The sequence below is a fragment of the Silurus aristotelis genome (genome assembly GCF_946808225.1).
Source record: "Silurus aristotelis genome assembly, chromosome: 3".
Classification (NCBI taxonomy): domain Eukaryota; kingdom Metazoa; phylum Chordata; class Actinopteri; order Siluriformes; family Siluridae; genus Silurus; species Silurus aristotelis.
Window position 1 is genome coordinate 18,990,583 of NC_139576.1, and position 27,930 is coordinate 19,018,512.

Genomic DNA, 27,930 nt, shown 5'->3' on the forward strand with positions numbered 1-27,930 from the left:
AAAGGAGCTTATAATTTTTGCTTATTCAAATCAATTACTGTTTGTCAGCCCAAATTCTCCACATGCTAACTTACACACACATACAAGAACACAACTCGGCCCATTTTCATTAGCACTGTACAGCTGTTGCCTTGTCAAAGAAAAGCAAATATTATTCAATTTACTGTGGAATTTTGGATCCAAACTAGAGAAGTGTGGGTATATGTAGAAGCACTTGCTTGAATGATTACACTTAAAATAAGCAATATTCTCTGAATAATATAAACAGTGTAAGTTCACTTAGCTTAGATTTGTAATACATTTACGTTTTAGAAACTGGCGGGAAATCAAGAGAATGAGTATAGTAGAATGTAGTCATTGCTGCTGATGGAAAGGCCATGATTTAATGTATGTGGAAGACAGAACAAGAAAGATATAGAAATAGGCATTCTGGAGGATCTCTGTTATAGTAAAACAGTGAACTCCCATAACAAGCCCTAATCACTTCTCCGTCTTTATAAAGATAGCTGATAGCTTATCTTTCTCCATTCTTTTGCCTGCTCTAAATTCAACTTATAACAAGCCATTCCATTTTCAGACTTATGAATATTTCAAGACAACATGCTGGTCAGTCAGCGAGGAAGACTGCTGTGTAAATGTTACTTTGCAGAAAAGCTTTTAGTTAATTATGTAAATTAAATCACAGTGTCAGCCGGACTGCCTAAAGTAGACTAGTAACACATCAACAATTCTTGTAATTGCTTGTAGATTGTGCTAACAGATGTCTGGATTCTCATAAATGTTTTACCTCTATTTCCATCTTACATAAATGTGGTGAGTTTGTTGAAAAGAGTTGCATTTACCTGGAGGCACAATGTTGGTGGTGTGGCTGTTGACGGGAAGGCAGTCAGCAGCTCCAGCATGGTGCATTAGCAGAGGAAGAGCAGCTGATTCACCACTCAAAGCACTGAATGAGTCAGTACTACTGAAGGCCTGGCAGCTCATGTCTCTCTGACCAGCTCTGTGACAATGTCTCTGTCTCTACCGTGGTCAACTGCACTGTACCAGTTTCAGGACACCTGTGTGACACACACAGCGTGTGCAGGTATTTATAGTGGCTTTTCCTACAGGTTTGCTCATCCATGTTAATGCTTCCCTTCTCAGGGCTACACCAGGCCTCTGCAGCCTCCCAGAGCAAAAGCACAGTAATTAGGCCAAAAAGGGGTAACTTGACACTCCCCCCCACCACCACCACATTTCCACTGTCCACAAGGATTTCAGTTAATGCCGGTCACTGCTTGAACAAATCCATTGTGATTGTTTGTAAGAATATACAAGGGAGCCAATTGGAAAATGCTGTGCAAGGATTTAGATGTTGTTTGAATATGTTTGAAAATATATGTATGGAAAGAAAGAAACAAACATGAATACAAATTGGAAAAAGTTTAAATATGCAAATCTGATTTACCAGATTTTGAAATGAAAGATTAAATAATAAGTAAAGATAAATAAGTAATAATAAAAATTTGGGCTGTCTTAGTATGTAAACATATTTCACATGCACAGTGCAATTTAATTACCACACAAAATGGTATGTGAGACAAAGTTTTATGAATCACATTCAGTTTTTAATCAGTGAAAATCTGTTTATCTTTCATGCTTTACAGCTGTTTCAGAGGTATAACTGCAGGGAATCTTTTTGCAGTTAAATCAGCCAATTAAGAACAATCGTTTATGTAGCTTTTTTATGTTTACAGCGTGCCATCTGGTAAGTGAGGATTACCCTTTAGATGACTGCTATTCAGATAGTCCATTTGTGTAATTGTTAAAAGCACAAGTTTGAGCTGCCCTGATTAGGCCTCGTCCTGATGTCTTGACTTGTTTTACTTGTGATTGTTTGACACTCAGTGCTTAAGTGAGCAGGTGAACGGATCTCTAATATTTACGGCCACCCACAACTGATCAACAGTTAATATACAGCTCTTCTGAAACCTGTAACATATAATGGCCTTTTGAGTAAATACTCATCTTTACGCACTTTAAGGTTTTTACACTTAGAAATGAAAGTAACATGATATGTAGTTTACAACATTTCTATATTTGAACATTTGCACCTCACTACTTTCGTTTTTCTTTTAATATCTCTAGGACCAGATAAAAACTTATTTGTTCTCATTCAAAGTTCAGAAAAGCCATTTGCAAAATTGTCAGATAAAAAAATATCACTTTTGTTTCAAAATAATAAACTATATTCCAACAGGCCAATGATAATTTTATACTAAATAAAAGTTTTATCTTGTATTGTGTTTTTGCCACCAAATGATTCGCTGAAATTGACTAGAAATACTGAAAACCAAATTTCATTTATAATTAGTTATATATATATATAAAGGATTGAAGCATTTCACTGCATGTCATACTCTGTATGTATGTGTATTGGCAAATAAAATTTGATTTGATTTGATTTGATTTGAGGATAAAAAATATTATAAAATATGTTTTAATCCCTGTGTGCAAAACAGGAGCTGTGAATATTTGCAAATAAAACCATAGATAAATAATAAATAATTGTTCATTTCTCTATATAAATATATAAATAAGTTAATGTGGCATGCATATGTTATGAGTTTTAAGTTTTCATTTTTTTTACTTTATTAGACTTAAAAGAAGAATATTAAATATAATGGTATTTGACATGTTAATTTTAAGCCCTACAGTTTATGACATTGCAGTTCTCAGAATTCTTTACACACACACACACACACACACACACACACGCACGCACGCACACACACACAAACACACACACACACACACACACACACACACACACACACACACACACACACACACACACACACACACACACACACACACACACAGATTATTGTGTGACTAAGTACACATTGCTTGACAATTGCTATGACAATTTCATAATTAATGGCATGGTGTGGTGTTGTCTCTTGTCCCTAGGTGAGGTACTTAACTCCATTTAATGATGTACTTATGCCAAAAGCTGTGAACTCATGATTGGCTTTTAGAATCTGACAGCTGCTTTTAGAAATGACACATATTTAAAAAAAAATCCATGAGTGTGCATTTTTGAGACAGAGACAGGCAGGAGGAAGAAACAGCAAACAAGCCCATTTCCCATGAAAATGGACAAAAGAGCAGCGATTTGGGAGAGTGGGGCAATGTTTATTAGGTCTCTTAGGGTAAATCCTTGCACACTGAATCCTCATAGCCTTCCAGACTAAACAGGCACCACTGCACAAAGCCTCTGGTCTTAATTAGCGTGGTGAGATTGAACGAGGGCCTAGAGTTGTCCTTTTGCACCTGTTCCAGCCTTCTGTCTCTCATAGCCAGACATGGTGACACCTCAACTCTTTCAACCAGGTCTCCAGTGGGAACAGCGGCTACATACACCTTCTCACAGGTATCACAGCTTAACTATTTAATACACATTCGTGTAGTATTCAAATCAAATTAATGGTGTTTGTTATGTATGTTTAAGTGTATATATATACACACAGTGTGTAGAAAAATATACAATATACATTCTTTTTTTTTTAAACATTTATTTATATTGCTAACAATTAGCAAAGAATTCCAAAAATGTATCTAAATCTAAATATTCATTATTAATACATTGACATAATACAAGTGCAATTGCAAACATTTATAACAAGAAAGATTGTTGATTCTGTGTACTTTTGTCCAAAAAATTAAACAATCAACAACAAAAACCTGTAACTTCTTTAACAGCTGTTGGATGCTAATTCTGAATGCCTGAAAATTAATCAAGTGGCTTTGATAAATGTCATCTGTAGAACAGGCCACAGCTCCCAGCTTTAATTTCTTAATTATGCAAACATGAACTACTGTGGAGCTCAGTGTACTGATGAATATCAAGACAACCGTACATTTAATTCCTAAAACATCTGCCTGGTGGGATCAGTAACTCGGATTTCAATGAATAAACAGAAAAACAGTGGCAATGAAGATAATTTCATCATCATATTCAATATATCGCAGCATTCTAAAAAGTTAGGCTGGAGGCCAAGCAAGTCAGCTCTAGTTTCATAGGACTACATCAGCTTGCAGCATTTATTTATTATTGCTGAAAGTTTTTATTTTTATTTTATTTGTTAATGTGTTTACATATGCAAACAAAAGCAATGTTGTTTTATAAATTTGGATATTTTACTAATGTTTTTATGCACTACTGAATGTTTTATCCTTTAAGTCTGGTATAAAAATTTAACAATTTAATGCTCTATATACAGTATATACAACATCACTAAACTCTTCTAATTTAATGGGAGTACTGAATGCTTAAGACTCTCTGTTTAGTAATGATTACTTGGTGTTATTTATGCAGCAAGAGAAGTGCCATATCAATGCTTGCTCCATTTTCATCATACTCCTGCTTTAGTCTGCAGTGAATTTACATAGACACTGAATTTACAAATCAGTTGTAAGTGAGCTAGAATGTTTTATGTCAATACAAACAATTTACAAATAGTCTTAAAATTGCATTTTTACATTTAAAAAAAAACCCAAAGAGTCTTTAAAAGTTAGTTAAGGTCAGACAATTAATACAATATGTACTGTATTTATAAAGCAGTAAAAATTGTTTAGTATAATAACAAAGCAAATTTCTTAAGCAGTTTAAATTAGCTAGGAAATGGTCATGTGTATCATATTGAAGAAGTCAAGAACAACTTATTATCAACATTCCAAAATAAACTCAGCATAAAACATTATACAAGTTAAATCACAGTACAGGCCAAATACCAACAACACAGACTGAAATTTAACTGTCAAAATCACAAACATTTAAACATTTTATACATTCACTAAAGGTAATTTATATATATATATATATATATATATATATATATATATATATATATATATATATATATATATATATATATATATATATATATATATACAGTACAGACCAAAAGTTTGAACACACCTTCTCATTCAAAGAGTTTTCTTTATTTTCAAGACTATGAAAATTGTAGAGTCACACTGAAGGCATCAAGGGCTATTTGACAGAGAAGGAGAGTGTTGGGGTGCTGCGCCAGATGACCTGGCCTCCACAGTCACCGGACCTGAACCCAATCAAGATGGTTTAGGGGTGAGCTGGACCGCAGAGTGAAGGCAAAAGGGCCAACAAGTGCCAAGCATCTCTCGGGGAACTCCTTCAAGACTGTTGGAAGACCATTTCAGGTGACTACCTCTTGAATCTCATCAAGAGAATGCCAAGAGTGTGCAAAGCAGTAATCAAAGCAAAAGGTGGCTACTTTGAAGAACCTAGAATATGACATTTTTCAGTTGTTTCACACTTTTTTGTTATGTATATAATTCCATATATAATTCCACGTGTTAATACATAGTTTTGATGCCTTCAGTGTGAATCTACAATTTTCATAGTCATGAAAATAAAGAAAACTCTTTGAATGAGGAGGTGTGTCCAAACTTTTGGTCTGTACTGTATATATATATATATATATATATATATATATATATATATATATATATATATATATATATATATATACAGTGAGAAAAATAAGTATTTGAACACGCTGCTATTTTGCAAGTTCTCCCACTTAGAAATCATGGAGGGGTCTAAAATTGTCATCGTAGGTGCATGTCCACTGTGAGAGACATAATCTGAAAAAAAAAATCCAGAAATCACAATGTATGATTTTTTAACTATTTATTTGTATGATGCAGCTGCAAATAAGTATTTGAACACCTGAGAAAGTCAATGTTAATATTTGGTACAGGAGCCTTTGTTTGCAATTACAGAGGTCAAACGTTTCCTGCAGTTTTTCACCAGGTTTGCACACACTGCAGGAGGGATTTTGGCCCACTCCTCCACACAGATCTTCTCTAGATCAGTCAGGTTTCTGGCCTGTCGCTGAGAAACACGGAGTTTGAGCTCCCTCTAAAGATTCTCTATTGGGTTTAGGTCTGGAGACTGGCTAGGCCACGCCAGAACCTTGATATGCTTCTTACAGAGCCAATCCTTGGTTATCCTGGCTGTGTGCTTCGGGTCATTGTCATGTTGGAAGACCCAGCCTCGACCCATCTTCAATGCTCTAAATAAGGGAAGGAGGTTGTTCCCAAAAATCTCGCAACACATGGCCCCAGTCATCCTCTCCTTAATACAGTGCAGTCGCCCTGTCCCATATGCAGAAAAACACCCCCAAAGCATGATGCTACCACCCCCATGCTTCACAGTAGGGATGGTGTTCTTGGGATGGTACTCATCATTCGTCTTCCTCCAAACACGTTTAGTGGAATTATGACCCAAAAGTTCTATTTTGGGCTCATCTGACCACATGACTTTCTCCCATGACTCCTCTGGATCATCCAAATGGTCATTGGCAAACTTAAGACGTGCCTGGACATGTGCTGGTTTAAGCAGGGGAACCTTCCGTGCCATGCATGATTTCAAACCATGACGTCTTAGTGTATTACCAACAGTAACCTTGGAAATGGTGGTCCCAGCTCTTTTCAGGTCATTGACCAGCTCCTCCCGTGTAGTTCTGGGCTGATTTCTCACCTTCCTTAGGATCATTGAGACCCCACGAGGTGAGATCTTGCATGAAGCCCCAGTCCGAGGGAGATTGACAGTCATGTTTAGCTTCTTCCATTTTCTAATGATTGCTCCAACAGTGGACCTTTTTTCACCAAGCTGCTTGGCAATTTCCCCCGTAGCCCTTTCCAGCCTTGTGGAGGTGTACAATTTTGTCTCTTGTGTCTTTGGACAGCTCTTTGGTCTTGGCCATGTTAGTAGTTGGATTTTTACTGATTGTATGGGGTGGACAGGGGTCTTTATGCAGCTAACGACCTCAAACAGGTTCATCTATTTAGGATAATAAATGTAGTGGAGGTGGACATTTTAAAGGCGGACTAACAGGTCTTTGAGGGTCAGAATTCTAGCTGATAGACAGGTGTTCAAATACTTATTTGCAGCTGTATCATACAAATAAATAGTTTAAAAATCATATATTGTGATTTCTGGATTTTTTTTTTAGATTATGTCTCTCACAGTGGACATGCACCTACGATGACAATTTTAAACCCCTCCATGATTTCTAAGTGGGAGAACTTGCAAAATAGCAGGGTGTTCAAATACTTATTTTCCTCACTGTATATATATATATATATATATATATATATATATATATATATATATATATATATATATATATATATATATATATATATATATATATATATATATATAAATATATATATATATATATATATATATATATATATATATATATATATATATATATATATATATAAATATATATAAATATATATATATATATATATATATATATATAAATATATATATATATATATATATATATATATATATATATATATATATATATAATATATATATATATATATATATATATATATATATATATATATATATATATATATATATATATATATATATATATATATATATTACCTTTAGTAAATGTATAAAATGGTATTCCATGAATAAACAAATAACATTTTATTGCTTACACAACACTATAGACATTTATTGAATATACTGAAAATGGTGACAATAAACATACAATTTCATCACATTCACATTTATGCAAACCATACTGTGGTGCAAAACGTATATTAGCTATTAGCAAGAGATAGCAGGTCAAAGATTATTTGTTTAAAATGGATGGCAGGTCATCACTCTTTTTTCCAAGAATTACCTTGTAATGTAATGGACAATCCTATGATCCATCTAAGGACTTTCCTGATTGAAAATGAAAATATATGGTAATAGTTGGTAGCTAAGCAACAAGCTCAGTAAAAATCTGTCTGTTGCTGTGATGGCAGGCTGGTTGAGTTCCCTCAGACTGTCAAGCACGATCAGCCTCTTCTTTTCTACACACACCAGTAATGCTGTAGTGTCAAACATACTAAAGTAGCTGAATATAGTACAATCAAGGTTTTTTTTATTCCATATTATCAGGAAATTAATAGTTTATTAATGCATTGATAAATCACACTGTAAAACAAATAAAATTTGTTATCAAATAATAACACAGGTGAAAAAAATTTAGAACAATCAGTTGGCCCATAGGAAACTCTTAACAATAAAGAAAAGATGCAATCTTTTTGGAGCAGTGCACTCTTATGTCCAGCAGGAGGGTTTAAAGGACTTTATGAAGACCTCTAATTCTTTAAATACCCAGACCAGCCACTCAAGATATTATTTTAATCCTTACCAAACCATAGCCAGCTCCATTAAGATATATTTTAAGAGTTATATTAGTTAACCTGTTATATCAGTTAAACACTAATGTTATTAGTTAAAAAAATATAATAACTAATGACATTTATACCGAAATTAACATCAGTAAAAATGCAAATAAACGTTTGATGATTATGACTTATATAAAGAGAGCAATAAATGTTGTCCGTATTATGCCGAGGGACTCCATTACCCAACAGCCACAAATCCTTGATTGTCACATGACACTGATCACTTACACCTATCCTTTGTCACCTTTATTAGCACTTGTGTCTGTAGCTTTACTCCTCGTGGCGATCACTGATTCATGTTTGTCTCACCAAATCCTCACACATCCTTAAAATTGGGTTTTTGTTCTTTGTTCTTGTTTCTAGCTACTCTGTGATTTGTTTATAGTGTTTGGGTTCTGTGTTTGTAAAATAAAATATATTTTTTAATTTTATTGCATTGCTTAGATAACAATTTTAAGTGTTAGTTCTGTAGGCAAAATCACTCTCAGAAAAATAATTACAGAGGGAAATTAGGACTAGAAGCAAAATATCAGTCTAAAATTGGCAGTACAGTGTGCATTTGACTCTTAAAATGATCATGAGAACTTTTGTTAAGCTTCTTTACATGACTCACTAATGTACCATTCATAAAAATAGCCTTGCACCCGGGCTACTAAGGTGAACTGGTCTGATAATCCTGTAATTATAGTTTTTGGGTTTTGTGTTTGTAAAATAAAAGAAGATTTTGCACTTGTATCCGCCTTCCTCGTGTTATGTGGCAACTTTATTCTGGGGTAATATAATTAGATCTTAGGTCAAGCAAAGATGGATAACTCTGCACAGAAATCCTTTATATTAGACATGTAGAACATTACTTTACTACAAATATTGTTATGAACTTTCTAGGGTCTACTCTATATGCACCAAAAATGGTAAACAGCTGTCATTTATTTTTATTATGATTTATGGCATTGTGTAGTCAGTAGCTTTGAAGCAGATAAAAGTGCTGGGGATAATGACAGGGCTGCTGCTGTCCCTTGTAGTCCTTAAAAACAGCCTGGAGGCTAAGATCAAACAGGGCACTGCATGGATCAAGGATGAAAGTGTCCTAGTGCAAGGCCACTGTACCTAGATTTAAGATTAATTACAAGATTATCAGACCAGTTCACCTTAGTAGTCCGGGTTCCAGGCCATTTTTATGAATGGTACATAAGTCATGTAAATGGTAATAAAGTCATAATAAGTCATGTAAAGTATCTTAAGAAAGGTGTTCATGATCATTTTGACTCTATAGCACATTGTACTGCAAAATTTAGACTGACATTTTGCTTCTAGTCCTCATTTCCCTCTGTAATCATTTTTCTGAGAGTGATTTTGCCTACAGAACTAACAATTAAGATTGTTTTCTAAGCAATGCAATAACAGTATAGTAAAGCTCCAAATAAATTTGATTCTTATTCAGAATAGTTACTTCCCATAAACATTTACAGGAAAATACATGAGGTTATATGACATTTGCGTTTGACATTACATAAAAATGTACAACATTACTCACTTTAATAAGAGCACTTTTATACCTTTTTAATTATGCAACTATCCAAGTTTATGAATTTCAAAAACTGTTGAAGTTCTGGGATCTTTCCCGATTATTAGAGTAAACTAGAATTTGCAAATAAAAGTGTGAAAAACATCCATTTATTTGAAGTCCTGCGGGTGGAGATACCTTGTAATGAGAGGAAAACACCAGTGTCCAAAAAACTAGCTACTGATGATGGGCTAATGATTGACACAGACAACTGAGCAGCTGTGTTGTTTCATGTTATCCTTACACACAAAGAAAAAAAAAAGAATAAAAAACAGTAGGTCTTGACCTCATATGAAACAATGTGATGAAGTGAAGACCATATCAGCAGGGAGGCAGAGAGATAGAATGAGCAGAGACAAAATGAGAATGATGAGGGAAAATCAGACAGCTGAAACCTTTGCCCTGGGCAGATTTGTTGTCTGTCCATTCTGTTATTCTCTCTAGCTGTACTTCAAAGTCAATGTTTAGCTTGTTATTAGCCATTGCTATTAATCAATAGACAAAATGGTAAGTAAATGAGAAGATTCCAAATCAAATCGATATTTGGTGTGCAGACCCTTTGCCTGCAAACTAGCTTCAATTCTGTTAAGTAAACTTACACATTTAGATGCCGTTTTTTGAAGGAACTCTGAAGGCAGGTTGTTCCAAACATTTTGGAGTACTGCATTTGGTACCTGGGCCTTCAGTGGGGACTTACCACTTAATCCACTTCTTAATACCACCACTATCATGTCCCAATTATAGAATCCATCAATGCTATACAAAAACGTAATATAACAGCGCATGGCATTACAGAGAAAAAGGCATTTCGCATGTTGAGGTTTAATATCATTTTACTAAAGCAAGCTCCAAACCTCTACACTACAACCACAACTGTGCCACCTTCATCATCTGGAGCAATTCAGAATCAATATTTGTCTAATAACATGACAAAAAACATAAACATTTTATTAAAAATACAACCAACTGACCAGAGATGCATACTCATAATTTGCACCGCTCCTCAGAGGCTGTAATCCAGTGGTACTGCTCGAATTCACTAGTCGGGAAGTGGTGAACAAACCCTTTCCTGGGCTGAGAACTGGAACTGTGAGCTGATCACAGTTGAACCTGATGTGGTCTTTTGCTGTTGAAGCCCCTAATAGTTCAATTTGTTCTGCTCCAGAAATACTATTCAGCTCACACAAGTTTTAAAAAGTTTTTTTTTTATTACTTAAAAAGTCTACCTGTCAGCCCAATCCAAGTTTGCCATTGTTCTCTGACCATTCTTGTCAACAAGGCATTTCCACTTGGAGAACTGCCCTGGATTTTTTTAAACCATCTACAGAGACATTCACATTAAGATAACAGTGTTGTGAGCGAAAATCCCAGGAGATCAGAAGTTTCAAAACAGAACATGCAAAACAGTCTGTCTTAAATACGCACAGCTGTAATTATCATATCATAAACATTGTAAGAATGAACACACGCAGATAAAAAAAGAATCATCATAGCTGTGAGTTACAACACAGTGCTTGCAAATTCAGATTTATGCAAATTCTATGCCTCTGAGATTCACCCCTGGTAAGTGTTCCCCCAAAGCTGTAATGAGCATTTCATCTACTCAGTAGTAGGTTACTTCTCTGTTAGGCAGAGCAATTAAAAAATCTTTATGGAAAATCAGATGATGTATTTTTATCATCCAAATCAGGATCTCAACCATAATACAGCCGACTAAGTTTAAAAGATGAATTGAAAACACATTGATACCATTTTGTATGACATCAGGAAGAATTTAAAAAGTTTCCTGTGTCATGGGGTATTTAGGACTAGAGACCTCTATGATGTTTGTAAATGATTTGTTGAATACATTTAGAGCTCCACAACTGGACATGCAGACCAGAAAAGGTACATTGCTCCAAGAAAATTAGATCACCCTTAATCATCATTGCATAAGACCAAGTCAATTAAACTTCAGGGATATCAATCTGTCCATTTATTGAAAAAAAGTTATTGTAAATAATTCACATGCTTTGGTGCAAATGAAAGTGAAAAAATGTTGACTGGAGAGGTAAAAGCAAGACAGTTACTCTCTCCTTATACATACCTCTCTATTTATCTTTACCTCTCTCCTTATCTATACTTCTCTCCTTATTCATATCCTTGTTTTGTTAGAGTTCTTGTCATTGTAGCATAAGGTGGTACCTGCAACGGTACCCATACTGCTGTTATGTGCCGGAAAGAAATCCTCAGAACAACTTACGCTGGTGCAATGTGCCATGGGTTCCTTCTGGTTTATGACAAAGCCTGGCCTCATGTGAGTGTATAAACAGTTCAATGCAAATGCTTTACACGTTCCCCTGACCTGATCCAATTGACATTCTCTGGGACATTATGTAATGAACAATCTGGAGCCACCAAGTAGTACCACAGACTGTCCAGGAGCTCACTGATGCCCTGATCCAGGCTTTAGAGGAGATCCCTGAGGAAATACACACTACTGACTAAAATTATGAGATTTTTACATTCATTTTCTGTGTGATTTGAAATCCAGCCTGCCAATGGGTTAATGATTTGAGTTTCCGGTGACCATTGTCACATTGTTTTGTTCTCAATGAATTACACATGTTAATAAGTGAAGATTTTCAACTTGAACATTTTGTTCACTGTGATCCAATGTGTGATTTAAGTGTTCCCTTAATTTTTTAAGCAGTGTAGTTTGTATGTATAAAATATCAAGCAAAAAAAAAGGTCAAAATAACATAGAGCATATTCATCTTGCATCATCATTTAAATATATTTCTGCTTGTAATACTCTATGGTAACAGATACAGAGACGAAGTGCTAAAATCCATTCCATCTGCTTGGATAGAAGCTAAATTATGTGTGTTGTTTAGGAGTCCTTAGGTGGCTGTGGCATTGGGAGAATGGTCAAGGTACAAAGAAATAGAGAGAGAGCTGGCAGAGCCTGTGAGGCACATGCATTAATAAAGTGTTGAGTTGTATGAAGTGAATAAACATGAGCTCAGTTCTAAGGTGAAATTTTGCATGCCTTCCAAGATATTCTACACACCATCAGAACATCAATTCTTTAATAAGACATCTTTGGGGATTGGGGTTTGTATCCTTCCTCCACATAGACATGTGATGTAGGCTTATTAGCATTTATTAATTGTCTGTAGTGTGTGTGTGTGTGTGTGTGTGTGTGTGTGTGTGTGTGTGTGTGTGTGTGTGTGTGTGTGTGTGTTGGTTGTGTGTGTGATTTTGCCCTGCGACTGGGTTGATACCCTGTCCAGATTGTCCACAGCTCCCCTATAAACCTATGCATCATAAGCAGTATAGAAAATTGTTGGATGATATTTAATTTCTCTGTGTTGCATCTTTTTGCAAATTTTACATAATTTAAAATGATTCGGCTAACTCCTTTCAGTAGCAAATTGCTGAGATCCTTTCAAATTAGCATTCTGCTAAAGGAATCAAACAAATCATAACCAAACATAAAATTAAAACAGTGGCAGCATTGCATCACTTTAAACAGGTGACCGGAGCCATCATTCTCAATACTGTTTAGATTACTACTTATTAGAATTAATTAAGTAAAAAAATAATGTCAGTATCTTGATAGGTAATAGTACAAGTGACTTAGGCTCAGCCCAACTAACGACTCTTGTCCAGCTCCACCTCACCACATCTGCTTGCTTTAAAAATTAGCTGCACTATAGCTTTAGCTTATCAAAATCACATTGCCATGACATTTATATTCATCTGCATAGTAATTTAGCTTAAAGTAATTCAGCTAAAGCCCTTTATTGGTCGGCACATCTTTCTATTGTACTCAAGTATGGTTTAGAGGTCTGCTGTTAATCTTTCTATTTCTAGCTGCCCTTGATGATTGAATCCTGCTTCCCACCTTGTGATATTTTCACAAAATGCCAAGAAATCTTTTTTCTTCTCTGTGAACATGTCCAATCTGTCGAGATAATGGATACGTTGATGACCATTTGATCTCCTCCTCTGTTTTTTCTGCATAAGCTTAGCTAAAATAGAACAGCCACACTGAACCAACAAACTGCAAAAAAGTATGGGCCGTGAAAAAGTAGAGAACATTTCTCCAAAAAAAGCATTTAGATGCCCCACCCCACTCAAGCCTAAAACCTCGTGTGCCTCTGTAGTTCATTAATTCATCTTTAGTAACTGTTTTATCCTGGTCAGCATTGGGGTGCATCAAGAGCCTATCCCTGGAACAGGGGGTGGATGGGACACTAGTACATTAATGGACAAAATGCACACACACTTTCATACTCTCATTGACCATATAGAAATTTAAGTGTAACCATAGGTTGTATTAGCTTGTTTTTTGATAGTGGGAGGAAACCAGGGTACATAGAGGAACCCCATACACACATGTGAGGAACAGTGTGAAAGTCCATAGACAATCCCCTAAGCTTAGGATCAACCTGGCCTACCATGGAACTGTAAGATGAAACTCTATTTATAGCAAACAATGTTTTGCATGTAGGCAAAACAACGCAAACACTTCCATGTAATTTAATTGTACAATGATATACACTGTATTCATATCTATTTAATTTTTATTTCTCTTGGAAATACTGTGGAATAACATTTTTCCATTTTTTCTTCCATAAAAAAACCCAGATTATGCTGACTAGGAAGACTATATAATTCACTGCAAGTCTGTCACAGCAATTCAAGTTCTAAAGTACTTTATAAGATCAACAATAGACAACAGATGTATTACTGTATACTATCAACATACAGTACTCTCTGTGTTCCCCTACCAAATATGGTCTTTCTCCATCTGTGTGTATGTGTTTCCCTATCTGTCTCACTCTTTCTCTTTTTCTGTCCTCTCAAGTCTTTTTATCTTTTCACTGTAATGGAGCATTTGCATAATGTGGGAAGAATTCAGCAGCTTTTTCATAACTGCAAAGTGATAAGAAATAAGATAACTTTTGTCCATTATTCTGACAAGGGGCACATTGTATTTGGGCACATGCCTATAGAGCAATAGCAAAAAAACTGATGACTAAATTTCTTCCCATAATGAAAACTGGGGTTCGTCAGAGATAAAAGACTGGCTTTGGAGAGAAAACCTACCCTGAATTTCAAAATACATATTCCTATGATAGCTGAAAAAGTCACTAAAGGCAAAAAAAAGGATCAAAACCCAAAAGCTTATTGACATTTTGCAGTGACTCCACAGCAGGTGCTATATGCCAGATAAAAACAATTCTGATTTGAAATAGTTTTAGTGTGTGTTTTTCAGTTCTATTTACAGTCTGAGTGGCCATCAAAGGTAAGACTTTTATACCTTTGACTAACAACTTAGTCACCTCTACTGGATATTTAAAAAATTACATATTAACATCATCTTAATTTTAAAGTCAGTAGGAGTAAGACAGAGTACATGTGTGAATGAAAGGGAGGGCAGTGGAGTGGTGCGGCTGCAGGGAAAAAAAGTGGTGAAAATGGAGGAGCTCAGGTACCTGGGGTCAACAGTGCAAAGTAAGGTAGATTGTGTTAGAGAAGTGAAGAAAAGAGTGCAGGCAGGGTGGAGTGGGTGGAGAAGAGTGTCAGGAGTGATTTGTGATAGACGAGTATCTGCAAGAGTGAAAGGGAAACTTTATAGGACTGTGGTGAGACCTGCGATGTTGTATGGTTTAGACACAGTGGCATTGACTAGTGGAGCTGGAGGTAGCAGAGCTGAAGATGTTGATGTTTTAGTTGGGAGTGACGAGGATGGACAGGAGTAGAAATTAGTTTATTAGAGGTACAGCGCATGTAGGACGTTTTGGAGACAAGGTGAGGGAGGTGAGATTGAGATGGTTTGGAAATGTGCAGAGGAGCGACATGGGGTATATCGGTAGGAGAATGCTGAGGATGGAGCCACCAGGAAGGAGGAAAAGAGGAAGACCAAGAAGGCGGTTTATGTATGTGGTGAGGGAAGACATGCAGGTAGTTGGGTCGAAAGACTGTATGGAGACAGATGATCCGCTGTGGCGACCCCTAATGGGAAAAGCCGAAAAAAGAAGATTAACATCATAATTCTGCAAGCAAACGTGGCATGCCAGTCGGAATTAGCAAGTAATCACAGCATTATTGTCACCTTTTTTGTTCAGTGAAACTATTTTATGGTCTCGAGTGATACTATTTGTGTAACTTTTCATCTCTCTATCAGAAGTAATTTAATCAAATATTCTGGTTTTGGCCAGTCTGAACTGTCAATGTTACACAAATGTCACACTGGATGTAAACAGATTTTGTTTCATTGTAATTACATTACTAGTCTCTAGCTTTAATTATAGTTTCTCAACATTTTCCTCTTAAGGAAATTAAAACCAAGCAACACAGTCATTTCCTTTTTTTAGTTGAGTTCCTGTTAATACCAGGAACCAGTCTTTCACCAGAAATGCAATTAAAGCATTTAATATGCAGCACTCAATTGAAGCAATCATATATATACATACTGTAAATTTGAGCAAAGAAGTGAATGAATGTGGTAACCCGTGGAGACAGTGGGAGCAGCTCTGTGGGTGAAATTAGGAGTCATTTCTTTAATTGGAAGCATTCTGCAGTTTTTCACATGCACATTAATCAGTTGCTGAGTGGATGTTAGCATTATGTGCTGAAAGAAAGTGAAAGGGCACTGCCTGTGACAGTTTGACCTTTTCAATATCTTTTTTCCCTCTGGTTTTGCCCTGTTTGTCTATGTTATGGCCAGCTGCTTGGAGGATGCAGCATGTTGCTTTTTTCTGAACAATTTGTCAGTGTTTTTATTATTATTATTATTATTTGCACTTTTATTTTAATTTACTGTTTGAGTAGCATGCCCTGTGATCATTGACTTCTTCCTTAACTATTCACTGTATACTGTTTTATTTACTAGTCATAGAAGCAGATGCTAAATCATAGATCTTCTCTGGAAAATACATGCACACTGAACACACACACAGCAGATACTTGCAGAGAAAAAAAGAACAAATTTGACATGCTTGAGCTTCTTTTGTCACTGGTATACTGTATGCTGTGTTTTATGTGCCATTGACATCCTCTGCATGAAGCAGAAACGTATTGATCTTCCTCACTCTCCGTGGAGGACCATTATTGAGGTTAAGGTTAGAATAATGTTTGGGTAGGTGTTTGCATTGCATGAGAGGGGTGGGGGAGGCACCCAGAAGTGTAAGGTTTAAATCAGGTTAAGTAAAACCAAATTTTTTCGTCTGCTGGTCGATCTGAAATGACATTCACTTGTCCAATCAACCTACATCCCTACGCGTGTACACGAACCGACTCTGCAGCAGGTGGATTCGTGCGCGTCTCTGTCTCCGTTTTGCGCGCTCACGGCTACAGCCTGTGAAAAGCCGCTCCACTGAACAGTTCCTGTTCTCTGTTCTAAAGGACTACACGAACATGTGAGTATTCCTGTGAGTGGTTTCTCTGATGATTTCGGACGACAGCGTTTTCAATTAGGGACTACATTTCAGCTATCCGGTTGACAAACTGATAAAGGAAGAGCGCATTGCAAATGTATTAATATTTTTAAATGTTTAGGATCGAAATAAGACTACTTCTGTTCCTGCAGCATATATATTTTTAGGTAAAAGAGCATTGAATGTATCTTGTGCTTTACTGTGATTTAGTGTTTCAAATAGTTGAATGAGTTGGCTGTACACCTGTACACAGGTGAGGTCATTAACTTAGTTAGTTAGTTAGTTAGTTAGTCATACTAATAATACATGATCACAATAATGAAGTTCTAGGCATTCACACAATTTACAGAGCTGATTAAGAGGGGATGGAAATATATTAAACTGTGATGGTTAGGGGGATGCAAGTATTTACTGATTATACACTGCAATTTTCTCAAATAAAACCTGACTTTTTTCTTGGAAATTTCCTGTGCTTATCCATTTGCACTAAAAAATGTACCCCTGAGTGCAGGTTGATAAAGGGATATAGATGTATAGGGGGATGTTGGTGCATATAGGACACATTCATAACCATAATACACCAACACATTCTTAAGCTTATAATCAGCAAGTGCTCATATATAGGGTTTGTGCTAGTGTGTGATTGCTTTAGGTTCACACACTAGAGCATACTGCTGCATGTAATGTCTGTAGGTATGTGTTTGTGTGTGATGGTAAAATAGAAGTGTGTTGGTAATGGATGGTTGTTGGAGTTGGTGTGCTGTACGAGCATTAGTGAGTCTGTGTGTAATGGATATATATGAGCCTATTGGTGTGTGATAGTTATGCAAGAGCATGTGTGTGTAGTTATATAAGTGTGTGTTAGTGTGTATTTTTTATAGGAGCTTGTAAGTGTGTCTTATGGCTATAGGAATTTGTGGGTGTGTGGTGATTACAAGATACTTGCTGTGTGATGTGTATTGATTAGTTGGTGTCTGTTGGATGTGGATCATGTAGTTGTGATTGGAAAACTTAAGCAACAACTTATACTGAAATACAAAATACTCAGACATATGTGCTACCTACTCACTGAAAAGAAAACATCAGTGAAATCTAAGCACACATTTCTAAATTTCTTCCACAGGTTCAACAAAACAAAACTGCTAGTTCAAAGAAATGCAACCTTTTATGTCCCACATCTTTTCTATTTTATTTCCAGTGAATTTTTATTCCTGTCAGTTGTATTCAAATATGTCCGGTCATCTGGTGTTGTGCTCTCTCTCTCTCTCTCTCTCTCTCTCTCTCTCTCTCTCTCTCTCTCTCTCTCTCTCTCTCTCTCTCTCTCTCTCTCTCTCTCTCTCTCTCTCTCTCTCTCTCTCTCTATGATTATAGGAGTGTGTTGTGTTTGTGTATTATAATTCCAAGCATTACTTACATATATATATATATATATATATATATATATATATATATATATATATATATATATATATATAAAAACATATATTATTTATTATTATTATTTTTAAACAATTGCCTAAGTAAGTAATGCTTGTAATTATAATACACCAACATAGGTAAATAAATAATAATATGAAATGTGCAAAACAACTGCAATAATACACATTTAAACAAAATGAAATGCAGACATAAAAAGCTTAATTAGGCTTTTTACATTTCTCATGTGTTTGCACCTGAGTTATCAAAATATCAAAACCAAATTAAATATGTTAATTAAGTCAACCAAATTAAACCCATCTCCATAATAAATAAAATCCATTCTGCTGGAACAAATCAAAGATTATTACAGTTGGACAAAACGCCCCCCTTATGACTATCTTCTAAAATGCAATATCTGATTACATCTGTACTATTATATATATCCAGATAACTGCAATAAAAGTATTATGAGAATGTATAAAAGGGGTCATTTTTAATACCTTTTATATATATTCACATTTTTACTTGCCAACTGTATTATTGATATATTATTATTACATTACAGCTTATCTTGTCATCAATTCAAATAGGTTTTTCCTCTCATGTTCCATGCAAGCATATAAGCACGTATGCCAGTCAAACTATAACCAGCAAGGAACATGTATGAATTCTAGAATAGTTTTTATTTCGATGACTGGATTTTGTTCTGAATCTTTTGTATCAGGAAATCATTTGGTTGTAATTATATGGCAAGCAGAGCAGAGATATAATCTCCCCAGCAGAGAACTGAGTATTTTCGTGTGCATCATGGACAGTCTATAGCAAACCAAATGGTTTTAAATAACCTACTAAAACAGCTGTCCCTCCGGACCCTGAGCTCTGCTGGGGGGACTGCCCAACCTCAGCCTTCCTGCCTGACCGGGGACGTCGCCCCGCTCTTCCGACCTGCCGAGATCACCTCTTTTCCGTCTGCCCTGCCAAGCATGCCCCCAAGCCTGTCCAGAGTCCCGCCAAGGGGCACCGCCCCGCTCCAGAGTCCCGCCGAGGGGCGCCACCCCGCTCCAGAGTCCCAATTCTTGCTGATTACATGCTCCATCCCCAGGTTTCTTCAAGGTATTTGCCTGGCCCCTGGGTTTTGCTGACGATGTGGTTCAGTTGCTCCTACTTCAGAGTCCCTTGAGAGGCCTTGCCTCTTCTGTCTGCCATCTCTTACACCCAAGACATTGGACAAAACGGGGCCATCTGGAGATTGTTGTGAAGGGGGGGTACTGTCAGGATCTTCCGGGCATTCAGCGTGCACTACCGGGTCGACAGCCATCTTGCCATTTTTCCCACGCCTCCCTGTATTTAACAACACCCAAGACTAGCTCGGGCCAGATTATCTTACCAGCTTCCAAAGTCCCTAAGCATATTCTTGCCACCGTGCCTGCTCTGGATCCTGTTCTTGATCCTGTTCCTGACCCCTGCTTTGCTGTGCCTCCCTGGTACCCGGTTTGGGATTTTTTGGACTGTTTTTTGGCTTTGGTTTTGTCTTCCCTGCATCGCCCTGTTTGCCTGTGTTTCAGACCCTGGAATGTTTTTAGACAGTTTTTGCCTTGCACTATTGCTCAGTTTGTGTCTTTTATAAACAACTGTTTTTTTCTTTAACCCCGTCACATCTTGCATTTGGGTCCTCACTCACCTAGTGACCTGCACACTCCTGAATAATCTGGCCTTGCATCGTGAGTCACTGACAGAAAATTACTTGTGTTAAATATGAAACACCACAAATCATAAATTACATGTATAAGGCATAAATAACATTCTGTATACATGCACTTTGTATCTTGGAATGTTGTACATTTTGCAATGTTACATGTACAACCCTTTATCATGATGGGATGATAACAGTGGTAAATAGAACGAGTTTTAATATCAACAGCAGGGAAAGACAATATATCCTACCTGATTCGCATGACTTTTCATTTTATTTACATTATAAAATCATTTTAACATTACTGTCATAGAACATTTCTATGTGCAATGTATATTGCCCCGAATAAAGGGATTTCATTACCAGCATTGATCAGAAATAAGAAAATTCACTATTATATATTCTGGCAGGAATTGTTTTAAAACAATCAGTACATATAGAGATAACCAGTAAATCTTCTTTTCTCTTTAACTGTCTAAATCAGCTGCCTGTTTATCCTTCCATCTTAGACATTAACCTCAAGCATTATTTGCACTATAATACCTCTATTCAATCACACTAAATCCAAAATCCTCCTAAAAGCAGTTAGGCATTTAGAGCATTGACATTTTTTAAATAATGGAATTCAGCATCATCATCGTCATCAGCATAAGAGAGGGAATTGAATGTGTACTATGAACAATGGCAATCCCAACTGACTGGCAGATGCAATTTGCACAGTACAAATAAAAACACAATGTAGCTTTTAGCTGAATTATGTTGTTACTTTTTATGAATATAATTCATATAATTCATATTATTATAAGAACTCTTGCATTTATAATTCTGTACTCATATTTAAGTAATATTTAGCTTTATAGCATAGCTATCAGACTATGACATAGCTCCATGTTTTCTTTTTGTTTGTTTTTTGTTTATTTTGTAATTTTAATTGTTCTTAGCCATCAATTTCCAATCATTAATTCTTTGTTTCATTTTTTAGAATTTCTTTTTCTGGGTGGAAACATAATATGACCAAGAAATTTGAGTGTCATTTCATGTACCTTTTATGGGAAGTGGAAGGTGAGGGAATGTAAATTAAGCAGTTTCAGTGCTGGTAATCTGGCAAGGTGTAAAAGGTGCAGGCTCTGTGAAGTGGTTTTGCTTCCATGTACTGATCCAGCTTCTCTGCCATCGATCATGACTAAAGAATGCAGTGCCCTTCAATTGCATATAGTCAATTATCACTTAACTAGAATGCATATGTTTGCATTTTGCAACCTGATAACTGTTGTTGTGTAGTGGCTGTCGCTGAAATAAACTTGTCTGTTTATCTGTCATTTGAACTCTTGATGATGACCTCCACCGCCTACTGTAATGCCTAATATTACATCAGGCACCTGGTGGAAAATGCTCTTGTTTGTTTGTAATCAAACGTTGGAAATGGTTGAGATAATAGTCTTCAGATAGACCTACAGCTGTAAGTATTACTTTCAGAGACTGTGAGGTCCTTGATAAAGCTCACAAAGAAAATGGACCAGGGTCATCCCATCATTTCTGACAAAGATTGTGTTATAGAAGGGGGAGTCAGATCTCTTGCGGGGAGCTGCAAAGATGTCTTGCCCTGGGCATATACTGTCCAGGAGCTGACATATTTTTGCAACCCAGTGATTAAAATTGGAAAACAATGAGGAGAAGCGTCACTGGGCTTAAGGGTGTGCTTATGGGATCAGTCATCCAAGTGAAACGATAAAGGGACACTTTTAGGTTGATGAGAAGGAGCTCATGTTTTTCTATACATGGGAAATTTTTTTAAAGATAGAATGGGATAAGTGAGTGAAGTATCTGGAACTCCTTCTTGTAGGGGTTAAAGTACCATCCGGACTCCTAATTCGGAGGCATGCACATATGGATTTGACAAGTTTGTACCAGATAGGTTAAAAACAGCATGCTTTTTGCTGGAAGTAAGCCGTTTACAAATGGAGGTGCTGTCAGTGTGCATTTAAACAGTTATTCATAAGCCGGGGAAATGAGTCATGAGTGGCAGTACTCAGAGGAGGTGGAGCATTGGGTATGCACTCTAATGTGAACATTGCACATTGAAATGTACCTTTTTCATTAGCCTGCCAGTATGTTTGCTTTGATATATTTTCATGTGCAAATACAAAACTAATGTTTTTTCTGTATTATTTTATATAACTATGTCATAATGATTATAACTATGATTACATGAAGAATGCTAAGAAAAATAATGTATGATTAATTGTTTAACATTAAACTCGTACTTCTTTTAGAAATTGCTTCGTTGTATTTTACTCGTTCCATCAACCACTACATGTTTAATGTTCATAATATCAGCATGGCATCATGCAAAATGGATGCAAATCATCACTTTTCCTTATTCACAATATTAGGATTCAGTATTAGTTTACATTAGCGTCTTGATAAAGCTATTTCTTAAACAATGCCTCAGTGTTATAATAGAATTTACTTTTAAAAGGTCAAGATAACATGTAAATATGAGAAGTTGAGAGCATGAGACAATAAGACATGTTGTTCAATGAACCTTACCAGACACTATTGAGCAGATCGTGGCAATTTTCTACAGTGTGAATAACTATAATTACAGCATAAGTCATTGTAAAGATTTTTGTTTGTTTCAATAGTTTGACTTATTTTAGGAGAGTGAAATACTTTCTCGGTATGAATGTTTCAAGTTAAACAACTACATTTGCAGTTTTTAATTCTATATTTCAAATGGTACTTTAGAGCAGTGTGCCTTTACTAGCTCTGTAACTATCTTGCCCCTAGAATGTCAGGCCAAAGGTTATGCATTCAACAAAACCTGTTTTTTTCTTTTTTTTTTTGACTATGAACTATGTTTAATTGAAGCACCTGTGGTGAATGAACTTTTTAAAGCTGAGGCCATACTGGCAAATTGACTTGAAATAATAATGTAATTTAGTATTTCATTCAGTGCCTTTTTCCGTTTGAAAGATAATACCATCACTATGACAACTATGCTAGTAGAGGTACAGAAATGTGCTTTACAGGTTTCTGAGCTTAGTTTTTGTTACCGACACTCCCACCTTTACCCTCTTGCCATTTAGCTCTATCGCACTAAAAGCAACACTCACCTCTATATTTCTGATGTACTAGTTTAAGCACACAATACTAGAAATGCTATTCTAAAAGTTTACTTCTGTATATACACTGAGTTGCCATGTTATTACGTAAAACTGTCTAGCAGCATGTGGTGCCGTCTTTCGTCTTCATCAGCATGACCAACAGCATATATATAGTATTTGTACTAAATAGACCACTTTTTACTCAGTGATGGTTTAGCTTTAAAGCTTTTTTTTTCAGTAAAGACAACTTCAGAACCTTAACTGGTCTTGAGCTGTTTTAATGCATTTAATTGAAGAGATGAGTGTTAATTGGTGTTTTTGAGGTGATTTACTAATACTAAATAATATTTAAATATAATTTGCTTTATTGTCTGGTTTTAGCATAATTCTCAACATTCTACTCTGACCACTATGAATCATAAGCTGTTTTGTTAACAGGACTGACAATCAGCGTTTTTCTTCTGTTTTGTGTGGTGTTGTTTTTTCGCCAATTCAAAAAATGGTTGCCAATCAACCATGCAGGCATATGTCATGTTCAAAATCACAAATCTCACTTCTTTGGCTATTCCATCATTCAATATAGTGTTGCTAAACATGCTGGTCTACCTGATTTATTCACATTTATTTTTAAGTAAGGCTTGTGAATATGTTCAGTGTAAATGCTTATGCTTTACATAATAGTAAATACAGTGAATGGAATGTGCAAGTGAAATGTAATAGAATCTGAAAGTTAATTTCAGCATTGTTATCGCTAAAAGTTGGGGTAATTAGTGTGTTTAGGTTTTTTATCTAAACACAGGTAAATGATTCAAGCATATAGTAATAAAATCTCTTTTAGGCAAACAGCAGAATGGGTTGTACTGGAGAACTCTGTGGCTTATAAACGTGGCACTTTCAGGCATGTATCACGTAAGACTAATCTATGAGTTAACAAACTGCCTTTAAAACTCTAAAATTGTTAGTCATGAGCTTCACATGTTGGGTTTCCATGGATGCACATCCGCACAGAGTCCTGCCCTCGACCCCATTGATCTTAAAAATAAATTGAAATGCAGACTGCATATGCCTTATCACTCAACATTACTAATTATTACTAGACCTCAGCAGTGCCTTTGTGGCTGAACGGAAGCTAATCCCCAGAGCCAAATTCTATAGTGAGATACACAAATTCCAGAAACATAATGAAGTGATGTTTGGGTGTTTACAAACCTTTGGTCATACTGTGTTAAAAGCAGTATTCTATGGAAACACATTGTAACAAAATTTTACTTTGAAATAATGCCTTGTCAAAAATAATGAGTTCATTAGTTGCATTTGTTTTAGCACAAGCAGAATGTACTTGAGCTATGCTTTGTATTTCAGAGAACTACCAATTCATGGAAAAATATTTATTTTTTCATAGTGCCTGGGTGAAGCATAGTACTGCAGCTCATTTATACTCTTCATGGGTAGGAATTTGAAGCACACTATTAAATTGGACTTCCTATCTAGAAACTAAATTCGGAAACACCAAGCACAGGCACAAAACATCCTTAAGGAAATAATTCATTAGTGGATGCATCAACTGCTGAGACCTCGCTGAAACAGATGTGGCAAAATGTTGTCCAAACATAGTAATCAAATATTATTCCTGTTCTCTTGCTTGAAAATAAAGGATTGTTTGGTTAATCAAGTGGTGGTATGGTAAAGTGTTTAAAACCCAGATTCTAGGTCTGGTATGAATAATTTTGGGATAGTATTTTTTGCTTGTGAATGTCTGACATATGATAAACCATAAGGACAGAATTGCTAAAGTGTTTGCTAATGAGTGAGGTACATTTATTTACAAAAGTAATAACTAATGAAATAGATTAGAAGGTTTGCAGAAGATGCATGTTGTGCAATCAGAGATATACTTATCGATACTGGGGCCGTAACCTAACCAATGGAGTACACAGGATAATAAAAAGACAAACAGACATACTTTAACCACTTACTGCAGGTTCGTCCAGGATACACATACTTATGTAAGACGAGCAATTTCAATAGATATATTATGTAGCATATCTCATACAGTACGTACTCTATATTCTTCTCGAGCTGCTTTTTAAAATACAGGATTACTTAGATCACCAATTCAAAATTAGTCCTCATTGATAATGTTAATACAAATATTTTCTCTTTTCTCTGTATTTTGTCCCAGGCATGGATCCAAACGGCACAGACTGGCCCAAGTCTGCAGACGGGCTTGGTAGAAGTCCTGCAGGCATGATCCTTCTCTCTTTCACTCTGTCTGTGCTGGCTGTACTAACCACAGCAATCAACTCCTTAGTCATCTCTGCCATCATTGTCACTCGCAAACTTCACCATCCTGCCAACTACTTAATCTGCTCTCTGGCTGTGACGGACCTGCTGGTGGCCATCCTTGTCATGCCCTTCAGCATCATCTACATCGTGAAGAAGATGTGGGTCATGGGTGAGGTGATGTGCACCATCTGGCTCAGTGTCGACATTACCTGCTGCACATGCTCTATTCTGCACTTGGCAGCTATTGCTGTGGATCGTTATCGCGCCATCACGGATGCTGTGGAATACTCCAGGAAAAGGACGTCTTTTAGGGCTGCCGTCACGATCAGTATCGTGTGGCTCCTATCCATTCTCATTTCCTTACCTCCAATGCTCTGGGGACACCACAGAAAAGAAGAAGAGCAGGAGAACGAATGCCTTATAAAGCATGAAAACATTGCTTTCACACTTTACTCCACATTTGGGGCGTTCTACATTCCTCTTATACTCATCCTTATCCTTTATTATAAAATATACCAAGCAGCCAAAATTCTTTATCACAAAAGAAGGCCCAGCCCTATGAACAAGCATGAGATAAATGGACACAAGATCCCTATATGCTCTGACAGAGAACAACTAAGCCACGATGCCCTCACCCTACCAGAGAAGTCAATGTCAGAACCCTCTACCGATGGAGAAAGGGGACGCTTCTCTGCAGCAAGCCCAAATTTCCAGCCTCACAGTGAAAGGTCAATCAAAAGACAGCGAATTTCAGGGGCACGTGAAAGAAAGGCAGCCATGACGCTTGGTCTCATTCTTGGGGCATTTGTCATTTGTTGGTTGCCATTTTTCATCCAGGAAGTGATTAGTAACATCTGCGGCAGCTGCATCCCGTCCAATGAAATAACTACTTTTCTGACCTGGCTAGGATACCTTAACTCTCTAATCAACCCTCTCATTTACACGATCTTTAATGAGGACTTCAAAAAAGCCTTTCATAAACTGATCAAGTGTCAAAATTAACTCAGCAATAGGAAAAGTCATTGCACACTTTGAAAGTGTGCGGGAGACATTGGGAGAGGCAGTGCTGTCTTGGATCAGTCAACCAACCTTCATGCAAAATGTTCTAGAATGAGATGGAGGTGTCCACTGGGATGCCCTGCAAGTGGTAGAATGTAATATGCATAAACTTTGTTAATAGTTTGTATCAAGACAGTGTGAAGGTTTTCTTTTACTGCTGAGAGCTTTTTCAATGAACATATATATTGCTGTTGTTTTGCCACCACAATGGACCATTGGCCTGCATATTTGATTTAGCACAGGTTTTATGCCTAATGCTCTTTCCATAACCCTCTCACTTTATTGTTGCTTTCGACCGGCACGGACTTGTGCAATCTTTCATTGGCTGGGTTGGTTCCCTGCCCAAATAATTTAACCAGGGCCCCAACAGTGAGAGTATAGGATCCTCAATTGCTAGACAAACAGAGAACATAATATCCTATACTCTGTATGGTTTGACTACAACTGACCATTAGATCCATATCCACACATTTTCCGAATGTTTCCACGATGTTGGAGGCACAGAATTGTATAGAATGTAATGATGATGTAGCATTACAGTTTCACTTCAGTTGAACTAAGAGACCCAAACATGTTCCAGCATGACAATGCCCCTGTAGACAAAGTGAGGTTGATGAAGATGTGGTTTGCTGAGACTGAAGTAAAAGAACTTGTCCTACATAGAGCCCAAATCAGACTCACCACAGGTAACTTTACCCAACAGCAATGCCTGAAACCAATGCTGTTGTGAGTAAATTTGGCTAGATCCCCACAGTTATCCTTTAAAATCTAGTGAAAAGTCATCTCAGAAGATTGGAGGATATTATAACAGTGAAGGGGGACAATATTTGGAATGGGTTGTTTAAAAAGCACATATACATGTTATGGTCAAGTGTCCACAAATCTTTGGCTATGTAGTGTATGTACATGTGGCAATTTACTCAACAACTAAATAAATAAATAAATAAATTATATATATATATATATATATATATATATATATATATATATATATATATATATATATATATATATATATATATATATATATTTACAGCTAACAAAAATAACATTGATACATTTAAAAAAAACAAA

General features: G+C 36.3%; 2 protein-coding genes across 4 annotated transcripts in view; one reads left to right on the top strand and one right to left on the bottom strand.

The window, feature by feature from the left end:
* pou1f1 (POU class 1 homeobox 1) overlaps positions 1 to 7,894 on the bottom strand; it is a 12,983-nt gene extending 5,089 nt beyond the window's left edge. Inside the window, exons 1-2 of the mRNA XM_083535949.1 lie at positions 7,743 to 7,894; positions 843 to 1,058 (exon numbers count right to left, since the gene is read on the bottom strand). Of these exons, the coding sequence (XP_083392075.1) occupies positions 843 to 984 (142 nt within the window). The 5' untranslated portion in view covers positions 985 to 1,058; positions 7,743 to 7,894. The remainder of the gene's footprint in view (positions 1 to 842; positions 1,059 to 7,742) is intronic.
* On the top strand, positions 1,046 to 27,778 carry htr1fa (5-hydroxytryptamine (serotonin) receptor 1Fa). 3 transcript variants are annotated; one of them, XM_083535947.1, is made up of 2 exons: positions 1,046 to 1,084; positions 25,694 to 27,778. In XM_083535947.1, exon 2 carries the CDS (start codon positions 25,696 to 25,698, stop codon positions 26,797 to 26,799), a length of 1,104 nt encoding a protein of 367 aa, XP_083392073.1. In that variant the 5' UTR covers positions 1,046 to 1,084; positions 25,694 to 25,695; the 3' UTR covers positions 26,800 to 27,778. The 3 variants fall into 3 exon arrangements, with proteins under 3 accessions (XP_083392073.1, XP_083392074.1, XP_083392072.1); XM_083535948.1 differs by lacking the exon at positions 1,046 to 1,084 and adding an exon at positions 15,035 to 15,158; XM_083535946.1 differs by lacking the exon at positions 1,046 to 1,084 and adding an exon at positions 17,216 to 17,274.
* Positions 27,779 to 27,930: the final 152 nt, after the last annotated feature.